At 43.4% G+C, this 23,887-nt stretch overlaps 2 protein-coding genes across 5 annotated transcripts; one reads left to right on the top strand and one right to left on the bottom strand.

Moving 5' to 3' along the window:
- The first annotated feature begins 1,906 nt into the window (after positions 1-1,906).
- LOC128738621 (E3 ubiquitin-protein ligase mind-bomb) lies at positions 1,907-23,579 on the top strand. Of its 2 annotated transcripts, none has more exons than XM_053833908.1 (5): positions 1,907-2,310; positions 19,142-20,242; positions 20,298-21,359; positions 21,423-22,433; positions 22,493-23,579. In XM_053833908.1, the coding sequence occupies exons 1-5, from the start codon at positions 2,164-2,166 to the stop codon at positions 22,631-22,633; spliced, it is 3,462 nt and encodes a 1,153-aa protein (XP_053689883.1). In that variant the 5' UTR covers positions 1,907-2,163; the 3' UTR covers positions 22,634-23,579. The 2 variants fall into 2 exon arrangements, with proteins under 2 accessions (XP_053689883.1, XP_053689884.1); XM_053833909.1 differs by lacking the exon at positions 1,907-2,310 and adding an exon at positions 8,786-9,168.
- On the bottom strand, positions 2,738-8,421 carry LOC128738620 (uncharacterized protein K02A2.6-like). 3 transcript variants are annotated; one of them, XM_053833907.1, is made up of 4 exons: positions 7,974-8,421; positions 7,505-7,826; positions 7,338-7,456; positions 2,738-7,271 (listed from the first exon to the last, which is right to left on the bottom strand). In XM_053833907.1, exon 4 carries the CDS (start codon positions 7,248-7,250, stop codon positions 3,090-3,092), a length of 4,161 nt encoding a protein of 1,386 aa, XP_053689882.1. In that variant the 5' UTR covers positions 7,251-7,271; positions 7,338-7,456; positions 7,505-7,826; positions 7,974-8,421; the 3' UTR covers positions 2,738-3,089. The 3 variants fall into 3 exon arrangements, 2 of the variants coding, with proteins under 2 accessions (XP_053689882.1, XP_053689881.1); XM_053833906.1 differs by having other exon boundaries at positions 7,338-7,826; XR_008412124.1 differs by having other exon boundaries at positions 2,747-3,437; positions 7,338-7,826.
- Positions 23,580-23,887: the final 308 nt, after the last annotated feature.

The raw sequence follows: 23,887 nt of genomic DNA, 5'->3' as shown, positions 1-23,887 counted from the left end.
GTTGACACCCCTTCATTTTGTTCACCGTTCAACAATACATGGAAAAGTTGTTTCCAACTCCTACCCACCTCCGATCTTTCGGTATTCAGGTTCCCCTCCTTATCGTTGCACGTAACAGGAGTTGGCACGGTTCGGTTCCTGATTCCGTTGATCGTTTTAAATAAGCGTTTCTTATGTCGGTGATTTCTTGCTCGATTCTTCTCATCAGCCACTCGTTGACACTCTGCGTCAAACCACTTACCGGGAGGGGCTGCAGCAGTAATACTCAACACTTCTCGTGCTGTAGTACTGATCGCGTCGTGGATGTGCCTCCACTGCTCGTGTCGTTCAGGATTTCTCCTAGTCGTTCACCGAACCGCTCATTAGTCTTCCGAGAGTACTCTGCAGCAACTCCTTTTGCTGATAACCGCCGAATGTTTAGTCGTATCTTTCTCTCGTTGGTATCGATTGGAATACGTTGGACAACCGGTCGCAGATCTAGCTTACTACGAGATAATGATCCGAGTCGACGCTTGGTCCCGGGAAGGCTCGCACATATGCGACATCAGACAAGTGCCGGCCATCAACCAGAACATGGTTGGTTTGAGAGCAAGCCTCTCCATTAGGGTGTTTCCAGGTGTGTTCGTGCAAAATAGGTACTACAGATAGCCATTCCTGTGGTTGCAGCGAAGTAGATTAACCTCAGGTCATTGTCGTTTGTGGTAGGATGGAGGCAGTCACGTCCGACGTGTATCCTAGTAAATGGTAGGGTAATGCGTAACATCGATGCCTCAGGTACTTGCAGTTATAAAATAGATCCCACAGTGGTCTTTAGCCTCTTAACCAGTAGCCCTATCCCTATACCTCCTCGTGACACCAGCCGGAGTACGCGCCACCTTAGTGGAGGTCGGGTAACCAACCCCGGTGGAAACACGGGTCGTATACCGACAGGGAAGGAGGCATTTATGCTTCTGCTGAGTGGTAGCAAAAGGAACAGCCTTGCCAGCCGTGAGCGTCTGTCTCTAGGTTGGGGGAGACTCACGACAGTGATCCCACTACACGGTGGATCGCCGCTTCCGTACCAGGTAAGCGGCTGTATCTCAGGTTAGGGGCGGCATACAACAGCGACTGATCCGGAACGGGCGGCTGACTTATGAAACTCTGTGTCTTGCCAGCTATACTTTGTCCGCGAGACTAGGCATCGCAGGCCTAGTAAGGCGGTATGCGTAAAAAAAACTTAGGCTAGGAGAAATTCAGGAAAGAAACTAGAGCAGAATAATCGGTATGGACCCAGGTAAAAGAAAAAGGACAAGGATTATTGGAAACTTGGTGCTTGAAATGTCAGGACTCTACTTGAACCGGCACGGGCAGGTATCCTGGCAAGAGAGCTGCAGCAGATGAAGGTAAAAGTTGCAGCCATCCGATAGCCAAAGACGGGAAAGCGCGAGTTCCGCGCGGTAGATCCTGTTGCGGGCACGACTAAAGATAGTCATCGGGGATACAAATGCAAATGCACATAGTTTGAACACTAACAGCGAAATCAAATGGAAGTATCCAAATTGCGTGCTACAGATGGAGTCCCAAATAGGTTGATAACCCTACATTTTTTGAGAATGCGGCAAACTGGGTGGATGGCACTCCAGTTTGGGTAAAAATGGACAAGTGTGTAGATTCTGATTTTCTTTTGACATTCCTCCATTCATTATTATTCAATGGTTACAAGTTGCATCGGTGGTAGTGCTTGCTGCAAATTGAGTAATAGAAGCGAGACAAACATATAGCAACTTGCACAAGCAAGAGCGAGAAACTGCTAAAACTTCTGTCTGGTTGCCACGGTTTTCGCCGTTCCACGGGCAGACATCGCACTCATTCAATGAAAAATTCATTCAAATTGATGTCTGTGTTGCGTTCAGTGGCTCCGTTTTTGCCTGCTGATTTCACTGTGAAGTGAAAATTCAGTTAAGGTTTCCTCGACGATTTCAGGTAGCGAATTTTATTAACAAAAACGACTACCTGGTCCAAGTCACTCAAGTTTTTGATTTCGGGCGGAGCAGCGTGTTAAACATTTGGTCAGATTATTGTGTGACTTAATTTGTCGCCTGTTTGATGGGTCACGATCTTTTGCCATTGAAGTGAACTAAGAAAAAAGTGCTTGCATGAACTGTTCAGACTGAAACTGGAATAATGGCTTGTGCTAGCGCAACGACTGCTAGCAACATGGATGTGGTAGCGCCAGCAAACGTTTCCGTGGCCTCCCGGCCGTCTCGATTCACAATGGAGGGCGTTGGATCGCGGGTTATCCGTGGACCCGACTGGAAGTGGGGCAAGCAGGTTAGTGACCAGTTAAAATTGTCCGCCGAAACACGGTGGTAAAACTACCAGCAGCAAATTCCGATACAATTATATAGATACAGTGACTAATCAGTATTCTAAGGACTTGAGCAAATTATGCAAAGTGATTCATCGTTTCTTCGTTGTCCATACCAATTGTAAACTAATTAGTCAAGTAGAATTAAATTACTGGCGGTAGAATTGTAAATAGGCTTCGTATCATACCGAAAGACTTATAAATTTTCATAAAATCATTTTAACCACTGATAAGTCGTCTAACCTTCCGACAAAAAAAAACTATCGAAAAGATAAATGAAAGGATATCTGATCAGATAATTTATAAAAACAATAATGAAAAGTTCCATCCATGTTTAAAAATATTATTTGCGTACTCAATGTTTTAAAGTACTTAGCAAAAAACTCACGGACTTTCTTTTTTAGCGGAACGAAGGGAAAAGTAAACTTTCCACTTTGACGATCGAGTTTATTCTAACATATCGAACCAATTTAGCTTTCAGCTAAATTCTTACCGAAGAGCGAACAATATCAATAGCAATCGAAATGACAGCTGGATCATCAATGGGTTCGGACATCTATGCCCACTAGACTAAAGATCAACTTCTACACTCTACTTGATTATTAACCGAACTGTATATATATTACAATGCCTTCACCCTTAGGATCGAACTTATGCTTAATATTTTTACAACTATTTACAACATAATAAATTCGAAATTATTGAAATTATAACATTAGAATTCAATCGAATATTGAACATTTCATTTATAATAAACATAGCTTCCATCGAACTTCTTTTTTCTAGCTCGGCTAGATCTACGCAGATCTTTATCACTGTTGCTTCGAGAAGAGTCGTGTTGAACTCTTGAATCCTTTGATCGTAAAACATTCGGGTGTACTTCGTTTCTAGTTGGTACAGGTAGTTCCAAGTTCGGCGAAAATCCCCGGAATGGTTCGTCGTCATCGGAGCCTTCATGTCGCCTTTTTGAACCCCGGCATAGCGTAGGTGTAAACCGGTCCAACTGAAGCGCCGTATTGCGCCTGCGTTCAGTTTCACTGAGCTTAATCTGCCCCCTGTGGGCCGAGATCAAGGCTGATCCGATCGAGATCTGTAAAGTATTCAAAGAGATTCTTTTAACAAACGTCGCTTCTAACCATTTCTGTGTTTCTTTCATATTATGATTTCTGTAATAAACCTTGTCTCCTGAAACTAGTTTATTGAACGGATCTTTAAGTGCCTTTTCAAACTGAACATGCTTTTCTTCATCGTCAAATTTGGATTGCTTAATCATTTTTTTGAAGTTTTTATTAGGGTTTGTCAAATCTAAAAGCGTTTTCGGTTTATAGCACAAAACTCTTTCAGACGGGAAATCTCCTCCCTCTGTCAGACAAGTATTACGGTAACCAAACAAAAAGTAGTCCAGTTTATCCTGGATACTTAAACTCTTTATCTCGGGATCAAGGAGAAATTTCTTTAAAATATCCTTTGCCACTCGTACTAAGCGTTCCGCTTGACCATTACTTTGTGGATGGTAAGGCGGACTTTTCATCACCTTGATCCCTTGTCTTTCAAGAAAAGAAATAAATTGTTGGGAATTAAACGGTGGTCCATTATCCGTCACCACAACATCCGGTAGACCAAAACGAGTGAATAAACTTTGCATGTTTTTAATAACTTTTTCGGCTTCCGTTCCATACTTCATCCATATTACTTCTAACCATTTCGAAAAACTGTCTACAATTAGCAAGAATACATTTCTTTCATGGTAGAAAAAATCCGCATGGATTCTACTAAACGGTCGAGTAGTTGGCGTCCATTTAAATGTAAGGTTTTGCCCTGGCACAGAAACCATTTTTGCACAAACGTCACATTTTTTAACATAACGCTCAATGTCGTTATTAATGCCAAACCAGTATAAATATCTTCTTGCTAATTGTTTCATCTTGATAATCCCTACGTGATTTGCATGGAGTAGCTTCAACATCTTATTTTGGAGCGAAAATGGTATTACTACACGGTTCTGGAAAACTAAACAACCGTCCGTGATTTCTAAATCCTTATGTTGTGAATAAATATTTCTGAAACTTCTCTCTAATCTTTCTGGCCAACCATGCTTTGTAAAATATATTACCTGTTGAAGATATTGGTCATTCTGAGTCTCTTTAGCTATTACGGAAGAATCGAGAGGCAGTTCAATAGAAAAATTTAAACTATTCACGCTATAACTATCAACAGCTTTAGGAACCTCGTTGCTTAAAGGAAATCTGGAACAAAAATCGGCGTTGCTCATTTTATCCGACGGTCTGTACAAAATATCGAAATTGTAAATGGACAACTCCATTATGTAACGTTGCAACCTAGTCACGAAAATTGAATTACGTCCCGATTTACCGAAAATTCCTAAAAGCGGCTTATGGTCAGTATATACCGTGAATTTCTGGCCGTACAGGTATTTATGGAACTTCTTTATCGTTGATACTATTGCCAGTGCCTCCAAATGCAGGATCGGATAAGTTTTTTGTGCTGTATTCAGCGAAAAAGAGGTGAAACTGATCGGCCTTTCTACTCCACCGATAGTGTGAGCTATCACTCCTCCTAATCCGTAGGATGAAGCATCAGCACAGACTATAATTGGTTTTTTGGGATCGTACAAAACTAATAAACTAGCATTGAGCAGCTGTAATTTGCATTCATTAAAGGCTTTGTCACATATAGAACTCCACACATACTTAACATCTTTTAGCAATAACTTATACAATGGACTTAAAATTGCAGATAAATTAGGAAGAAATTTGCCATAATAGTTTATGAGGCCAAGAAAAGCTTTTAATTGGGTAACATTTTCTGGTTTCTTAGCTTGCTGAATAGTTGCTACTTTCTCTGGGTTTGGCTTGAGGCCCTCCCCTGATATTACGTGTCCCAAATAAGGCAACTCTTTCACGAAAAACTTACATTTATCAAAGTTAACCTTGATATTAGTTTCATGCAATCTGTCTAAAACTAATAGAAGCCTTTTATGGCAATCCTCAAAGTCTCTTCCAGCAACCAACACGTCGTCTAAATAGCAAAAGACCATATCTAGTCCTTTTAAAACCGTGTCCATTATTTGCTGAAAAATTGCAGCACTTGAAGAAGCACCCTGAGGAAGCCTGTTGTAAGTGAAAAGTCCTCTTGATGTATTAATAACGACAAATTTCCGTGATTTCTCCGATAAATTAAGTTGTGTATAAGCATTAGATAAGTCCAAGGAACAAAAACAACTACAATCAGACAAGGATGCAAATAAATCTTGCGCTAAAGGTAATGGGTACGTATTTTGAATCAAAACTTTGTTTATAGACACCTTGCAGTCTATGACAAGTCTAATCGTGTTATCTTTCTTCATAACCGCTATCACCGGCGAGGCCCATAAACTGGTTTTAATGGGAGAAATGATTTTATCCTTCTCAAGTTTTATTAAATAATTATCAACCTTTTCCTTCAAACGATAAGGGACTTGATACGCCTTTTTAAAAATCGGTGTATCCTCCCGCAACACCAAATCAGCCTCAAAACCAATAATAGGAGTAGATAGATTTTTATCAAAAATGCTTTTGTAATTGTCCTTTATATTGCTTACTATCATTTCAGAACGATTCTTTGGAAAAGTAGCATTTATTGAAAATATATTCGAAAAATGCTGCCTCCAACCTTCACAAAAAACATCCAGCCAGTCTCTCCCCATTAGTGGAGTAAAGCGATGTTCACTGTTTAAAATTATAAGTTCTAGCAAAGCCTCTCTATTATTGGTTGAAACTCTCACAAAAGCACTGCCCAGTATCTCCAATGTCGATCCATTTACTACCAAAAGCTTTCTATTGTTATTTTTCAATGGAACATTTAGCAATTGTTTGAAGAAATCAGATTTGCTCATCACCGAAACTGATGAACCACTATCAATTTCCATTTTTATCAATCTACCCTCAATGTCAGCTTCTAGGAAACAAGGTTCAGCAATCCTATTAATGGATCTAATCATAAGACATGGATAATCACCTGGAGAATCATCGCTGCCATAGTCGACCCTCAGTTTTTTAAAATAGTCGTACACATTGTCAGAACTAGGCGTCTCTGCGATGAACTTTACGGAATTCTTCCTCTGATTTTTGTAACGGTAGCAATTTTTCTGGATGTGACCCTTCCGATTACAAAAATTGCAAATAAAGTTGGCATATCTTCCACGACTGGAATTCCTGCGCCCCGAACGTGAGCGCCTTCTATCATTACCTCTATGATAGCTATTGTTCATCCTATCTCTACCTCTAAATCTGTCACGACCTCTATCAACTGAATTCCGCGGCCTATAATCCGATTCACGATTTCCTAAACGATTCCGAACAGCGTTAACACCAGTATTATAATCCGAATTTAAAGCACTTGTACTTGACATTATAATTTCTTTATTCTTAATCTTCTGTTCCACAATTCTCAACGTCAAATTATCAATTTCAAGAATGTCTTTTTGCAATTTCTTATCGTAAATCCCGTATATCAATTGGTCCTTAATAGCGGAATCGCGAAACTCTCCAAAATCGCATTGCTCTGCGAGAAGCTTTACGGCAAGTATAAAATTTTCACCAGTTTCTGTTGCACCTTGTTTCCTAGACCTAAACTTATGCCTCAAAATCGTGTCTGATTCGATTTTATCAAAACGCTCCTTTAGTTTTTTTGTAATTGCCTCATAGGTAAGAGTTCTCAGCTCTATACCAGGATAAAGTAATTTGAGTTCCTCAAAAACATGCATTCCCGAGAAACTCATAAAAATATCTTTCTTTTTATCTTGCGGTATGTCATTACACGAAAAGAAATACTCTAGCCGCTCTACATAATTCGAAAAAGACGTGCCAAAGACGTATGGGTCTATTGTCCCCATTAACGCCATACCTGCACCAGATCAAAGCGACTAAAGATATATTTTTATAATAAATATAAAAGGCAATTTAAAAATAATAGACAAAAAAAAACGTACCTTGTCTAATCAGTTGTTAAACAAAACCGTGAAGCTCCTCGCTATTGTCCGTTCCACCGGATTTGAAAAGGCACTTCCGCCTTTGTGTGCTCCACAGAATAGCGCCTTTGTCCGGGATCCTAAAAAATGGTCACCTCCGCCTTTGTCCGCAATCTATTCAGACCTACGAAATGGTCACAGCCTTTGTCCGGAATCTTGTCGTACACGAAATGGCCACGGCCGCCTTTGTGTAGCTGGTACAACAAAGCCCGTCTCCAGGATCCTTTGAACGCTCCGTCCGAAATCGTAATTCCGTATTTCGCCCGCCTCTAGCGCGAAAAACCCGGTCAATCGCCAACTTTTTATACCTTGAAAAAGGTAAACACAACGAACCGGCAATCGGCGAAAGAAAAGCCCAGATTGCGTTAGTGTACTCTATACAACTCTATACCGTAGCATGCAACTATGTTGCCGATGCTGAGAGCGTTGCTTTGCAACCGACTGGCAAAACTAGCAAAAAGGAGAAAAAGAAAAACAAAGGCAAAATCACTAAAAAATGCTTAGCTTGCGGATCACTTTGTCAAAAAAAAAATCCTAAAATACACTAAAATGGCGTTCCACTTTTCACTAAAAAAGCCCTGTGGCTTATTCACTTACCTTGCGCTGATTTAAAGTTGATAATTTGCTCTAGATTCTGCCCAAATTCGGCGTTCAAAAACGCTACCGAACGGCACCAAATTATCGCCCTGTACAAAACACTGTGTAGCGAAATTTCAGCTACCACTAAATGCCACTTTATGCACTTATTCAAACACACGCGTAGCTAACCGTTTTGGCTCGTCGCCACTTTAAAGTACTTAGCAAAAAACTCACGGACTTTCTTTTTTAGCGGAACGAAGGGAAAAGTAAACTTTCCACTTTGACGATCGAGTTTATTCTAACATATCGAACCAATTTAGCTTTCAGCTAAATTCTTACCGAAGAGCGAACAATATCAATAGCAATCGAAATGACAGCTGGATCATCAATGGGTTCGGACATCTATGCCCACTAGACTAAAGATCAACTTCTACACTCTACTTGATTATTAACCGAACTGTATATATATTACAAATGTATGAACTACTTTGATTAGAACGAAAGTTCTGTAACTGTTAAACTTAAATAGTTTTAATATTTTATTGAAAATGAGTACGTAAAGATAAAAAGGAACATGTAAGCTATGATGTTTCCTTGACATTACACCTTTTTTGTACGAGTGATAGTAGTGGTGATACGAAAAGCGAGATACATATATAGAGCCTTGCGCAAGGAGAAGCGAGATGCTGCTAAAACTTCGCACTCACTCAATGAAAAAGTCCATTCCTCCTTCAATTCACACGATTTCTTTCATCGTGCTTCACACGTTTTATACATTCTGTTTTGTCATGTCTGCGTTCAGTGCATCACTCGTTCGATTTTTTCGATTGCTTTCCCGTGTAGTGAAAATTTAGTCAAAGTTTCTTCAGTTTCAATCTCAGGTAGTAAATTTGCTAACAGAATTTCCTGCCTACCAGATCAAAATTGTCCAAATATTTGATTTCGGGCGGAGTAGCTTGTTAACGAGCTCGTCAGATTAGTGTGTGGTTTAGTTTCTCACGTGAAAAGTATAGGAGGATCCATCATTATAGTTGAGCAGGGTGAATGAATTGAACCTGAAACAAAGATGGCCTGCGCTAGCGCTACGACTGGAAGCAATATGGATGTGGTAGCGCCAGCAAATATTTCCGTCGCTTCTCGGCCGACTCGGTTTACCATGGAGGGTGTCGGATCGAGAGTTATCCGTGGACCCGACTGGAAGTGGGGCAAGCAGGTAAGTGTCCAGCTGAAGCTGATGTGTAAAGTCATTTTGCTGTCATCTGAAATCGGAAGGCTGAAAATTCCGATACAATCATACGATACTAGTAGGATCAGCTGTTTACTTTTAAAGATTTACTCAGAGCACCGAAAATGAATTACTATTTCTCGTAAGTGATTAATTATCAGCTTGTATTATATTCAAGTTGCGTAGTACTAGAGGCACGGTCCGGATCAGTAGAGAAATAAATATTAGCAAACGTGTGCTTACCGTGAAGAGTATTTTGGTAGCCCCGTTCCCCATGCTCATACGTAAGGCCGGGACAACTGAAGAACTGGCGACGATGGAGTGACTACACTGGAGCAAAAAGTCGTTCATGATATAAATAGCAGGTCGTCCTCGTCGGAGTTTCGAGAACTATGGTCCGTCTACTGTAGTGGTCTGCGTTAGGGGTGAAGCCGATGAAAATCCTACAGCAACTGAAGAAGTAAGCGCCATTGAAGTGACAGATGAAGAGCCGGCTCCAAAATTATCGCATGGTTCAACTGATGGAGTAATAGCAGAAGCGGGGATAAGAAGCAGCCTTCTTCTTCTTCTTCTTCTACCAGCATAGAACCGGGGTGGCTCATATTGTATCCTAAATTTCAGCGTAAGGTCCTTCGATCAATTCTAAATGGAAAACTAAAGAACGAAGTGTGGCAACTGAACTACGAATTGTACCAAGTATCAACTTGAAATTGAAGAAAACGTTTTTCAAATTAAATTGTGATTATCGTGATTATGCGCAGTTCCCTACGCGTTAAAGTAAGTAGTTTGTTAACTACTGCAGGGTCTGAGTAGATAAACTGTTTAGCTTGTCTACAGCCCTGCGCTTTATACCAACTGGATGCTATTTCTAGCTTTTCCCAGGCCAATAATTCGCTTTTGACAGCGGATACGGAGGTGCCCAGAAACGGTTCGGGGCCAATGAACTGATGAGCAAAACCTGGTCTCGCTAGGCTGTCGGCAAGTTCATTGCCCTCGAGTCCGCAGTGTCAAGGCACCCAGAATAATGAAACTTTGTCCTGGCGGGAGAGCTCCCTCAAGGTTGTGCCGCACTTCCAAACTAATTTGGATGCACATTTGGTGGACTTGAGAGCCAGTAGTGCAGCCTGGCTGTCCGTAAGGATTTCGATTTTAGCATACCTATACTTTCGTTTTAAACATATCTTGGCGCAGATGTATATTGCATATACTTTCGCTTGGAACACGGTGGACCATTTGCCCAGTGGTAGAGCTTCCTTTATTCCGGGTCCGTAGGCTCCAGAACCTGTGCAAGTCCCAAGTTTTGATCTATCTGTAAAGAAGCAGATGGTACCGGATGGAAGAACAGGTCCTCCATTGCTCCATACAGCGCGATCAGTAACAATTACACTGTACGGAACATCCATGTTGGGCCGGGCCGTTACTAGGGGTGATAGTTTGAACTCCCTTAGTACGCGAAGATGACCGATTTGATCCCCCTCAAGTATGTTACGACACCTCTGTAACCTTACTGCACCGAGTTTGGCTTCCTTCTTCACGTGAAGATGTAAAGGTAGCAAGCATAATATTGTCTCCATGTCTGCAGTTGGCGTAGTGCGCTTGGCACTGGTCACTGACAAACATGCCAGGCGTTGAACTTTGTTTAGCTTGACCTGCGCTGTCACCTCATTCACCTTTGGTCACCATACAAGAGCGGCATAAGTTAGCCTAGGTGGTGCAATAGTAGTATATGACCAAAGGGCTAGTTGAGGTTTCAGTCCCCAGGTTCTGCCAAACAGTGAACTGCATGCCCAGAGGGCAGTAGTTGCTTTCTTGACAGCATAGTCTAGGTGAGCGGTCCAGTTCAGTTTCCAGAATCAGTTCAGGATCCAGAATAATACCCAGATGTTTAACTTCATTGCTGAAGCTTAGTCTGATTCCTTTCAGTGTAGGGGGAGTAAGAATATGTATCCTCCGCCTAGTAAATGGTATCATGACTGTTTTGGAGGGGTTTATATTAAGCGCCTCTCGTAGACACCATGAAATAGTGGAGTTTAGAGCTCCTTGCATACGACTGGACAGCACTGCGTCAAATTTACCTTTGACAATAAGTACCACGTCGTCGGCGTACGCAATGACCTCATAGCCATGATGTGATAGCTTGGACAAGAGTACGTCGACCACCAGTGACCAAAGCAAGGGGAGAGAACTGCTGCTTGAGGACATCCTTTGATCGCTGAGATTGTGATCGACGTATCTCCCAATGAGGCTGTGATTTCCCTGCTTGACAGCATTGCTTGAATTCAGCTCATTGTCGGCTGATCAGTTCCTTTATTAAGGAGAGCCGTGCTAATTGAGGGGAATGACGTGTTATCGAAAGCACCTTCAATGTCAAGAAAAGCACAAAGTTCCGTCTCTTGGTATTGAAGCGACTTCTCAATCAGCGTCACTAAACAGTGATGTGCGGTTTCCATAGATTTACCGCATTGGTAAGCATGTTGATGGCCATGTAAAGAAGATTTCTTTAGAAACTCGTTGCCGATGTGATTATCCGTGATTTTTCCATCAACTTGAGAAGCATTGATGTCAGACTAATTGGTCTGAAAGCTTTTGGCATAGGGTAAGGAACGAGTTAAGCAGTGTTACCTATTTTAATCAGTTGAACATAAATGATCCGAAAATGCACTTTTTTATTCATATTTTCAAAATCTTTTGATAGGATCATCTTCACAAATCACTTAACCATACATTTGGTTCACACAAACACAATTTATTGGGTTTCCGACAAGAAATATGATGAATTAAAAATTGTTGTCCAAAAACGTACATTTTTCAGCTGCTCTTCAGCAATCGCCACCTTGCTACTGACGAATTCATCAAATTTTCAGCACTGATTACAACCACTCTGAAAGTCAAGCACTCAATTGTCACATACCATATTATTCAGTCTCTTTTTTTCTATTATCTAAGGCTTTGTCACTAGCCGAAAGTTTTATTATTTTCTAACAAAACTAAAAATAAATTCTAAATTGATGGAACCTGTTCACCAGTAGCAGCAGCTGCAGCACAACTGATGAACTATCGTGTTGCCAAGATACTGTTTCGGTTCTGGAAATAAGAATTTTAAGTTTGAAATTAACTGAAACCTCCTATGGTGAAAACGTGGTTCAATACTTTTAAGAGAAATGTATGTTCATAATTAATTTTTCTTTATTAAAAACAACACAAAAGACAGCTTTTTCAATAATTTTCGAAGATTTTCTCAGTGATTTAATGAAGCAACGATGTGTTTCAATGTTATTTGCTTTGACAACACTGTTCTAAAGTTAGATCGTGTGCACTTCTATGTTTGCCTCTTTTGTTCTCCCACCATCCTTATGAACAGCGAGTGAGACGTCAAACTCGCAGTTTCCCATAAGAACACCAGAGAATAAAAGAGACGACGAATACCGTTTGCCGAACGGTGCGGTGAGTGTATGCCCCGATAAACAATTTAGACAGATGGCATTTTACGCATATGCCGATACGCTATGCCGATTACGCATCAGATGCCGATTAGTAGGTCGCGGATAGGAACGCGAACTTACTGAATAGGGGGAAAAGTTCAAGGGATTTTTTAACGGGACGTAAAAAAATTCAGATTTCAGGATTGCTGAAAACAGCACCCTGCGGGTGAAAATGGGTTCGGTGTGTTCAAAATTAGTTCCACCGCTCCAACTTTTAAAGCGAAAAATCAAAAGTTTAGCTCAACAATAGTGTCTTCCAATGGTAACAGCTTGAAGAACTAAAGATAGCAAGAAGATTGGTATGCTGATATTCCCCACTTAGTCAACCCATCGCTTGTAATAAGGTAAAACAATCAGTGACCCGCTTAGACTGCTTAAAACTAGTTCTTTACCCTAGTTCTTTTTTGCTTGCCTTAGGTATGAACACCACCCTGACCTTCCGCCAGCTTGCCGGGACATGTCCCAACGTAAAGCTGGCACGAAAGAGGTTGATGAGCTCGGACATTATAATTTCCCCAAGCTACAATGTGAGTTTTATTGTACTCTTATGGTGGTCTTCAAGACCAATTTTGGTCGTAAATGCCATTAAGAGTGTAATAAAACCCAAATTGCTACTTGGCTCGTCCGCTTTTTGTAAGAAGATGGGAAGTATGCCGTCCGGACCCGGAGACTTCATTGGTTCAAAGGAGCTGAGTGCCCAATTACTTGAAGCCTCCGTAAACAGTCGGCGCGCAAGCAGAACCGAGTCGCTTGACACATTGCGCGACGACTCAACTTGTTGTTGCGCGCCGACGTCGCTTCCAGTGGACACTGTCGAACCAGGGATATGTGTGTTCATAAGAATCTCCAACGTTACCCTTGTAGTAACAGTGAGACTGCCATCTTCTTTTTTCAATTGCCCTAGGCCATTATCATAATCCTTGGCTAACGCCTAGCCTCCTTGAATAAACGCCTAGCCTCCCGACGAAGGTTGCTGAGCGATTCATTCCACCAGGGCCCGTCACGGCAGACTATGCGCGTAATTAACAGACAGTTTGCAGTATAAGCATCAATAATCGTACTCTGTAGGTCATTGGCTGCAGCGTCCAGCTCAGCTGGTGCGCGTATATTAATGACAAGAATTCCGAGAGTTTCCCAGATGTTCTCTGAATGAACTCCAGTTGGTTTTCTTCGGATTTCTGTATTGTTCTCTCCTGAGATAGTTTGCCTCAATATCAAAAACGATATGCCTGTGGTCTGTTAAACTTGGTTCGTCAGAGACATGCCAGTTTTGGACCTTCTCAGCTATAGAAGTGCTGTACAGAGTGAGATCTAGGACCTCATCTCTGATAGCATTAACAAAAGTGGGGACATTGTTAGCAGTTAAGTATTCAAGTAGGTACTCACCCATGTTATTTACATTCGTGCTGTCCCAAATCGTGTGGTGGGCGTTGGTATCGCAGCCGATCAGGAACGGCACGTTGATGGCCCTGCAGCAGGGCTTCGACCGATCCTTTTTTTCTACCGCAGTCACACCAACGCGCATTCAAGTTCACACCGTCCGTTTAGAGGTGGAATACGAACGCTATGCATAACACAACTGGCAGTTTGCGCAGTCAAACGCCGATCGCACGCAGCAGAACGACCGCGCTCTAAAATTTGTTGACATTTTTGTTTCGATCAAGTTGCCTTTACCGTTTGGAGCAGCGAATGACTGCAAAACAGTCAAATGATTGGCAATCACCACGCTAACGAAAAGCAACCGCACAATCGTATGATTCAATACTACAAAAAAACAACCACTACATGTGCATGGAAGAAGTCGGTCGGACTCCGTCCAATACAAACGAATATTTTGCTTGCGTCGGACCGACGTCCGGGTGACAAACTATTACTGTGAGCAGCCGATTTGGAGACAAAAAATCAGAGGGGTTGTGTACAAGACACGACCGCATATGAAGTAATTTGCGGTTTCGTCACCAACGAGAATGACATTTGCTGAGGATCGCTTATGTAGGAGTGAGAGGGGAGCAAAGAGTGGAGGAGAGGATCCGGGAGTTTGGAATTTGATGTTGTTGATATTACTCCTACTGCAAACAGCCTCAGCGAGGGCCTCAGCTAATGTCAAAAAATCTTTATATGTGTGCGTGGTGGAATACTTCATATAGGTGACGCAGGACTACGTAAGTCTCTTTGTAGTGATAGTGGCATGTATTCATGCTTGTAATCATTCGATTCTTCATGTATACATGCTATATGCAACATATATACAAGCTACATGCGTTGTATGTAACATTTATCAAAGTAGTAACATTGCATACGTTCAATTCTCAAAAGATTGTGCATTTGAAAACAATTTAACAAAATCAAGAACACAAACTACTGCTTTCCTGCTACCTTACTGCAATTAAAGATTGTTTTTATTATCCATGGTTTCCCACGTTGAAGGGATTTTACCAATTCAATCCTATTTTATCAACAGCACATCTTTTCACTACACTTCTAATGAAACGGCAAGCATGCGTATTCATACAGAGTCGTATTATAACCGAACACTACAGCTGTGGCACATTTTTCCAACACAGATATCAAGTTCGCCGAGGTTTAATCGTCTCGCAGTAAAGAATTTGCGATCTGTTGGGACAACGAACTTGTGTCATTTTTTCTGGCACACTTCACTAACACAGACATCAAATTGGTCTAGGTTTAATCGCGTTCGTAAGAAATCTGTTGGCACGAGGGGGCTTTGATACTCTCTCTGGCGTACTTCCCAAGCAAGGACATCAAAATGGTCTAGGTTGAACCGCGGTGTTAAGAAATCTTGTTGAAATGAAGAAACTTGGTCACTTGCTTTGGCTTACTTCCCAAGCACAGATGTCAAATTGGTATAGGTTTAGATCATCGTAAAGAATCTTCCAACCAATCACGAAGCGAGAATTCTGGTAAAACATAGGTTCATTATTTTCAATTTTTCAATAGTTCAACATCAAGAATCCATACTTTTCTTCTTTTGGGTCAATTCTTAGAAGATTTTCCGATCGATTGGTGTAAGAATATTGAAAATCTATCGGAAATCCGCTGAGCTATTAGCGCTCAAAACCTTTCATTTTTCGTGACGCTCGCATTTTTCGATTTTTCGGAATGACACCCTATCTCAAAACTTGCCGTAAGACGTAGTCCTACGTCAAAAGAGAAACGAAAAAATACGTCACCGTATGCTTCCAGTCAGTTTGCAGTTTATATTCTCAAAGCGCAAAGCAAAACGGGAGATTGACTGTTTGCTTCTGCAGAGATGCCGCATGAATTGTAAGACGGCAGCAGCGCAAGCGGGAGATTGACTGGATTCAAAAAAACAGTCAAATGATCGTTCAAAAAGCGGAGTTTGAATGCGGAAAGTTCGCATTCACGGCAGTCACATTCAACTTGCGATCCCTTTTCAAGCCCTGCCCTGCAGTTCCGCACGAGAGCGGCAACCTCGAATGGCGGTTTGTCGTCCTTGTCGCCCGGGAAGTATGCGAACGCCACGACCAGGTCCTGATTCCCCGTCGTTGTTGGCACTTCCAGTTTGACAGCGACGGCATCGCGTTGAATGAATTCTGTAATGGGAGAAAATTGTGTGTCTTCGTTAGCAGAATTGCAGACCTAGGTTTGGTCTGCGTGTTACAGTAGATTAACTTAGCGTAGTTTCCTAGGCCGAGAATTCTCGTGCCGTGAACCCAAGGTTCTTGGATGAAGGCAGCTGTTAGCTGCTGGTTTACGAATCTTCGACCAAGAACACTAGAAGCGCCCTTGGCATAATGAAGGTTCGCTTGCACGCAGCGAAGGCTACTCGCTATCTTACTGGTTTGCCGTCCTTGGCAGAGTCGTTAGACTCAAAACCTGACTGACGGCTGCCAGTTCCGTGTTCGCCTTCTTGCCTGCTTTCCTACATCAGACGGCTTCGATGGATGCAGTCGACTGGAGACCGAATCACGGCCAGCGCTTTTCGGTCGATTCTGATTTTTGCGACTAGTTGGTGGTTGATGCAGAGCTCCTTTTCGGGAAACCTTGCGAACCTTCGCAACCGTCGCGGACGTGCGGACATTGGTTGGTGGTTGATGCAGATTCCCCTTACGGGGAACCGTACGAAGCTGCGCTACCGTTGCCGACGTGGCTGGAGCAGGTGGTTGCGAAACTCCCTCGGGAGGTCGCCCCGCACGAACCTGCGCTGCTCCTGGCGCAGAATCCCCTAATCGGCAGTTGGCTGCTCCTCGGCCTGTCGACCTGTCGCAAGCGAGCCTTGCCAAACATATAATTTAGCATGAAGCCCTGCCTGACAATCAGGTTAGCAGATAGAGGGTCTATCTCTAACGCCAGTTCGACGATATTCCCTGTCACGCTGCGACGAAGTACTCGCCACGTTTGTGTAGAGAAGCCGTCGTTCTGATTTTGGAGCCGTTCTTGGGCTGACAGCTCTTGGACTTTGGCCGTATGGCTGGAGAATCCTGTTCCACAAAGCAGTTCAGGATTTCTTTGCGAATGCCGTATGCTGATCCGCAGTAAGTATAGTGGATGGGTAATCACTCGACGTGATTCGGATGCTTGCGGCATCCACCATCTCACTATACGACACGCCTGCTTGAGGTTTGGGCACAGGCGGTCTTTTGTTTTTACGCACTCTAGGTCGTTTAGTGCTTGGAGCTTTGCGCTAGTGCTCGAGAGGTTGCGGCAGCTGGTCGGCAGGGCAAAGGGCCAGTTTCATGGCCTCTTCCTCTGTGTATCCCTTGCTGAGATACCGCTTGTGCCGCCTTTTCTGTGCACTGAAAAGTCGCTTGAGATCACCGCGAGACGACGTTGGTGCCCCATCATCGTCGGGTTGCATCTCCGGATCGGGAAGATTATCCGCTCGACTTTCCACACTCCCTTTTGGCGAACTCAGGATCAGCGAGGAGACTGAAGGTCCTGCGTACAGCGAGTCGCTGTCGAGGTTGAAGGTTTCCTCCAGCTCTTCATCCTTCGGTCGACTTATTGGGCTCGATTCCGAAGAATCACACGCAATGGAGTCCTCCGACGCCATTGGTTCCGGCTTTGGAAGGCAGCCCCTCATGATGCAGCATTCATCCCTCGGCACGGGTCGCCTGACACCTTGGATTAGGGGTTTTATCCATTTTTCGATTTACATTATAGCCATGGATAACAGCCAGAGGTGGGCACCGCTAATCAGCTAACCGCTAACCTTTTAGCCAGCGAGTAGTGCGTTCGCTAGGTTTCAAATCTGTTAGCGCTTTCATTAGCTTCTGATAAGTTAAAGTGTCACTAAATAAACTACTAGCCGCTATTTTTTGAAAATAATAACAAAAATAAGTGTGCAGTTTCTTACAAATTGATAAAATTGCTTGCTGCTGTTCGCGACGCGAGCAAATATAGTTCATTCATGGCTAGTTGAACTATTTCCAAAAATTATTTTCAAAAATTAGTGGCTGGTAGTTTATTTAGTAGTACTTATGTTTATCGGACGGTAATAGAAGCGCTAGCATATTTAAAACGTAGCGAACGTGCTACTCGCTAGCTAAAATGTTAGCGGTTAGCTGATTAGCGGTGCCCACCTCTGATAACAGCTATTAAAAACCATCCTCTTTTGGGGCTTTGGACCCTCTGCTCTGGTTCCCAGTATTTTTGGTTTATTCGAACCTGTTCCTACTGAGATCCGTCATTTGCATCGCATGAGTGCCTTCTTCTCTGTCCGCATACAACCCTTGTTTCCACCGGTTGTCCGATTTCCACTAAGGAACGTATTCCGGATGGTACCACGATGAGGTAGAGATAGGAGTTGCTGAATAAGAGGCTGTGGAACTTCGCGGAAGTTCTGGAGCACGTTATTCGACCATTTACTATCCCTAACACACTGTAGGTTAATCCGCTTAAAGCGTCGATGACACTGGGCGAGTTTTAAGGTTGCTAGTAAGCGAGTTGGCGAGTAGGTCGTGAACTCGCTCTGTGTCATCACACACACTAGCTGACTAGCAGATTATTGGCCATGGAAGTTATTGACGACCTTGCCTTGACAATTGCCGTGACATTCATGGATAATTTGAATTTCACAGCTATTATAAAATGACCATATTGTTTACTGGTGAGAGGAACCATCCTTATATTGAAAAGCTAAATAGCCTCACAAGATAGCAAATACAATGTTAGAAGCAACGGCACGTACTCAGTCCAGTAGATTAGGGGATGTAAACCCGTCAACACAAAACAAAAAATCATACTGTCGGCAGTATTGAATTCACAAAAGCAATTTATTTACCAACAAATCAATCATTCCGCCAGTTTACATGTTTGTAGTCCCCATCCGATAACGGATTCGACAGACATTTTTCAATAAAAACACATTCAGCAGCTTCCTCGTTCTCATTTGTGCTGAGTCCAGTAAGTTAGCCTGCGCTTTAGAAAATAACCCCGTTTTGATTTGTATGTACATATATTTGATTTGTTGTTCTTTCTCACTCTTCAATCCCCAGGACGGCGGTGAGGGCCACGTCGGAACGGTGCGCAATTTCGAATCTCAGGAGGAGGTGGTAGTCGTGTGGGACAATGGCACGGCGGCAAACTATCGGTGCGCCGGTGCGTACGACCTGCGCATCCTGGACAGCGCCCCCACGGGAATCAAGCACGAGGGCACCATGTGCGATACCTGCCGCCAGACGCCGATCTTCGGCATACGCTGGAAGTGTGCCGAGTGTAACAACTACGATTTGTGCTCGATTTGTTATCACGGTGATAAGCATCACATGAGGCATCGATTTCATCGAATTTCAACGCCGGGCGGGGAGAAAACGATGCTGGAACCACGGCGAAAGACGAAGAAGATTGCAGTGCGCGGTATTTTTCCCGGCGCACGGGTCGTGCGCGGTGTGGACTGGCAATGGGAGGATCAGGACGGCGGAAACGGTCGACGCGGTAAAGTGAATGAGATTCAAGATTGGTCTTCAGCCTCGCCGCGATCGGCTGCCTATGTGGTTTGGGACAACGGAGCTAAAAATTTGTACCGCGTCGGTTTCGAAGGTATGGCCGATTTGAAAGTGGTTAACGATTCCAAAGGAACGAACGTGTATCGTGATCATTTACCCGTGCTGGGTGAGTACGGTCCCGGACGGGGACCGCACAGTTTCCAGATTGGTGATCAAGTGACAGTGGATTTGGAGATTGAAATTGTGCAGTCGCTTCAACATGGCCACGGTGGATGGACTGACGGCATGTACGAGTGCATGAATACCACCGGAACGGTGGTAGGCATTGATGAGGATCATGATATCGTGGTGGCTTATCCAAGTTCTCACAGATGGACCTTCAATCCGACCGTGCTAACGATCGTGTCTCCTCCAGCTTCGCTGCACAGCGAAAGTCAATCCCAGCAGTTTGCGGTGGGTGATTTTGTTAAGATCTGCAGCGATTTGGAAAGGATTAAAATCTTGCAACGTAGTCATGGAGAATGGGCCGAGGCTATGCTGCCGACACTTGGAAAAGTTGGTCGCGTGCAGCAAGTGTATCATGATAACGATTTGAAGGTGGAAGTTTGCAACACCTCGTGGACCTACAACCCATTAGCTGTCACAAAGGTGGTATGTATTGTGAAACGAAAATTTTTGAACAATAATTATCACACATTTCTCGCAGGCATCATCATCCGATGGTTCGACTGCCGTTACTACCAACGGTGAGCGACTGTCGGCTATATTAAAGAAACTGTTTGAACCGCACGCTTCGGGCGATACCACTGAGGAGCTCGTGAAAGCAGCCGCAAATGGCGATGTCAGCAAAGTTGAAGAGTTTCTTTCCGGAGCTGCCGCACAAAATGTGGCTGCTGCTTCCTCTAGCTCGCAGGACTCTTCGCAGGTGGTAAAGGTAGACGTTAACGGAGTATTTGCTGGGCACACTGCTCTCCAAGCAGCCAGCCAGAACGGACATTTGGAAGTGATTCAGGTGTTGCTTCGATATAAGGCGGACGTTGAAATTGAAGATAAGGATGGCGATCGTGCGGTTCACCATGCCGCGTTCGGAGACGAACCGGGTGTTATGGGACTGTTGGCCAAAGCTGGTGCTGATCTAAATGCTCGCAATAAACGACGACAAACAGCTCTTCACATCGCGGTTAACAAGGGTCATTTCAATGTGGTTAAAACACTATTGGAACTCAAATGTCACACGAGCTTGCAGGATTCCGAGGGAGATACCCCGCTGCATGATGCCATTTCGAAGGAACATGATAACATGCTTTCGCTGTTATTGGACAATGGCGCTGATATCACTTTGACCAACAACAATGGCTTCAACGCTTTGCATCACGCCGCTTTGAAGGGCAATCCCAGTGCTATGAAAATTTTGCTCACAAAAACCAACCGCTTGTGGATTGTGGAGGAGAAAAAAGACGACGGCTACACGGCGCTACACCTGGCTGCTCTGAATAATCACGTGGAGATAGCCGAGCTGCTCGTAAAGATGGGCCGGGCCAACATGGATTGTCAGAATGTGAATCTGCAAACCGCGCTGCATCTGGCCGTTGAGCGGCAACACGTGCAGATCGTTAAATTGCTGGTACGCGAGGGTGCCAATTTGAACATTCCGGATAAGGACGGCGACACGCCGTTGCACGAAGCTTTGCGACACCACACACTGTCCCAGTTGCGTCAGCTGCAGGACGTCGAAGGATTCGGCAAAATACTTATGGGTTTGAGAAATGTTCGTGTTTTTTTGTCCATTTTCTGTAGGAAATTGTCAACAATAACTTTATTTTAATTTCAGAACACCGACAAGAAGGCATCCGCTTCGATTGCATGTTTCCTGGCGGCTAACGGTGCCGATTTGACAATCAAAAACAGAAAACTTCAAACTCCGTTGGACCTCTGCCCGGATCCGAACCTCTGCAAGACGCTGATCAAGTGTTACAACGAGCGAAAAACCGACGATATGGACATGAGTGCTGCTGCCGGCGCAGGGCTTCCCGCGTCCGGCTTGCTGCGCAACACGGCCAACAATCCTGCGGGAGGCGCTCCAAATCCGTCAGCCGCGTCTGGGTCGCTGCTGGCTGCGGGCAGCTCGACCGGTGGAATACCGCCCGGTGTGGTCGATGCCAATCTGCTGAACGATCTTAACAAAATGTCCATTCAACCGAACATCAGCGGACAGTCGAACAACATCTCCACGCCGACCGGTAATCCGTTGGACGAATGTCTGCTCTGCTCGGATCAAAAACGCGATACAGTATTCAAACCATGTGGGCATGTAGTTTGCTGCGATAACTGTGGTCCAAGAATCAAAAAATGTCTAATCTGTCGGGAATCGGTTTCGGAGCGGGAGACCATTGGCGAGTGTTTGGTTTGTTCCGATCGGAAAGCATCGGTGTTCTTCAAACCGTGCGGACATATGGTTGCGTGCGATAATTGTGCTCAAATCATGAAAAAGTGCGTTCAGTGCAGAACACAAATCGACCAGAAAGTGCCACTTTCGGTGTGCAGCGGTGGTCCGGGACAGATTATCACCGTACAGCACCAGCGAGATGAGAAGAAGGACCAGACCGGTAATCAGACGCTGTTGCAGGGTATGAACAAGAGTGGCCACGGTGTTGCAATGAATAACACTACGTCACCGAACGTTAGTACCGTGAGTGGTACACCAACAGCGCTTAATACAACGAAAAATATTAGCAACGGAGGTGTGGCTCCTAGCAATCTTACCCTGAGAGATGACATGCAGAAACTACGCCCGGATGACGTTCAAAAGCTACAGCAGCAGCTGCAGGACATCAAGGAACAGGTCAGTGGTAGAACCACTCGTTGTGATTTATTAATTTTCATATTTTTAATTTCTTTTAGACAATGTGTCCAGTGTGTTTTGATCGGATCAAAAACATGGTATTCCTTTGTGGCCACGGAACCTGTCAGATGTGCGGAGATCAAATCGAAGGATGTCCGATCTGTCGCAAGACGGTTGAGAAGCGAATCATAATGTTCTAGGTGAACAAAGCGCTATACCTACTTATCACGAGCTGCTACCACTGGAGTGGCTTGAAATACTCGAGCAAATCAAAACTAGAATTTAATGTAATGCATGAATTTTGTTCACACTAAGAATATTGATGGTTATAAAACTTTTTTGGGCTAAATTCCGCAACCAAGCCGTTGTCAAATTGGTGTTCGAAAGAATTAAAACTGGACAAAAAAACTTTAACTTCCGAATAATCTTGCCTTCCAAATTACTTTGCAATCAGTGTGGATCGATGGGTGTACCGTCGGTGAAATACCAGTGTCAGAATGAGAATAAAAGGATGCAACAGTGTTTTTAGTGACCAGTTGAAGTGCCGGTTTTCGGCTGAAAGCCCATAAGGATAGGAAAAGAGAATTGTTAAAGTCTAGCATGGTTTGTATAACAGTTCAAGGTTTTCTAGCAGAGAAGCTCAATATTTAACTCTCCCTTGATTGGACTTATTCTCACTGTTTCTGTAGAGTGTAAATAAAAGTGGTAAACGGTTTAATTTAATTTCGCAAAACACTCGGTTCTTAAATATTGCACGAATTTTTAAATTTTATTTGTCTTGAGTTTGTATCACGATTTCATTTTATTCAAAAATAACTATCAGCACTAATGAGGAAGGGTTTAAACCTATTCTAAAGCAAATAGTTGTGGAAAGAAAAATAGTTTCCAACTAATATTTACAGAACACTCAATGCTTACAATCAAGAGAAGAAGCAAGGATTCTAATTGTGCAGATCTTAGATCTAGCTTTCCAGTCTAAGGAATTAATAAACCAGAATTATAAAAACCTTGATAAAAACTGTATTAGGCACAAAACAGCAATGTCACTACAAAATCATAATCGCATACAATCTATTGTAATAGTGCACTATGTACACACCATAAAGACAAAATATATAGTTCCCTCTGAGTGGACTTTCGCCACGGAGCATCAATTAGAGAAAAATATTGGCTTTTAATTCTGCAGCAACTCCCAATGGATACTGATTAGAGATTTGAAGAGATCTATATTGGTCCTCACTTTAAAACTGTCCAAATTATGTACAGCCGCACATGGGGTGCAATGCAAATCACGTTGTTACCTTACTCACTTATTATTCCATGTCCGCCAGACCGGAAGAACAATGGAATGAAATTAAAGAGCTCCACTGCCGATGGTTCACTTGTCGCCAGGACGGGTTCTCATGAATAGCCCGGATGTCGCTGGCTAAGCTGCCTCGCCATGGGTCTCTGCC

The sequence above is a fragment of the Sabethes cyaneus genome, chromosome 2 (genome assembly GCF_943734655.1).
Source record: "Sabethes cyaneus chromosome 2, idSabCyanKW18_F2, whole genome shotgun sequence".
Taxonomy (NCBI): Eukaryota; Metazoa; Arthropoda; class Insecta; order Diptera; family Culicidae; genus Sabethes; species Sabethes cyaneus.
Note: the sequence above shows the minus strand (reverse complement) of the source record. Positions and strands in the feature narration are given on the sequence as shown.

Bases quoted from the DNA above. Each gene is read 5' to 3' on its own strand.
- LOC128738621 (XM_053833908.1), top strand. From the start codon at position 2,164: ATGGCTTGTGCTAGCGCAACGACTGCTAGCAACATGGATGTGGTAGCG. The intron at 2,311-19,141 runs GTTAGTGACCAG...TTCAATCCCCAG, and splicing joins ACTGGAAGTGGGGCAAGCAG to GACGGCGGTGAGGGCCACGT. The intron at 20,243-20,297 runs GTATGTATTGTG...CATTTCTCGCAG, and splicing joins CATTAGCTGTCACAAAGGTG to GCATCATCATCCGATGGTTC.
- LOC128738620 (XM_053833906.1), bottom strand. From the start codon at position 7,250: ATGGCGTTAATGGGGACAATAGACCCATACGTCTTTGGCACGTCTTTT.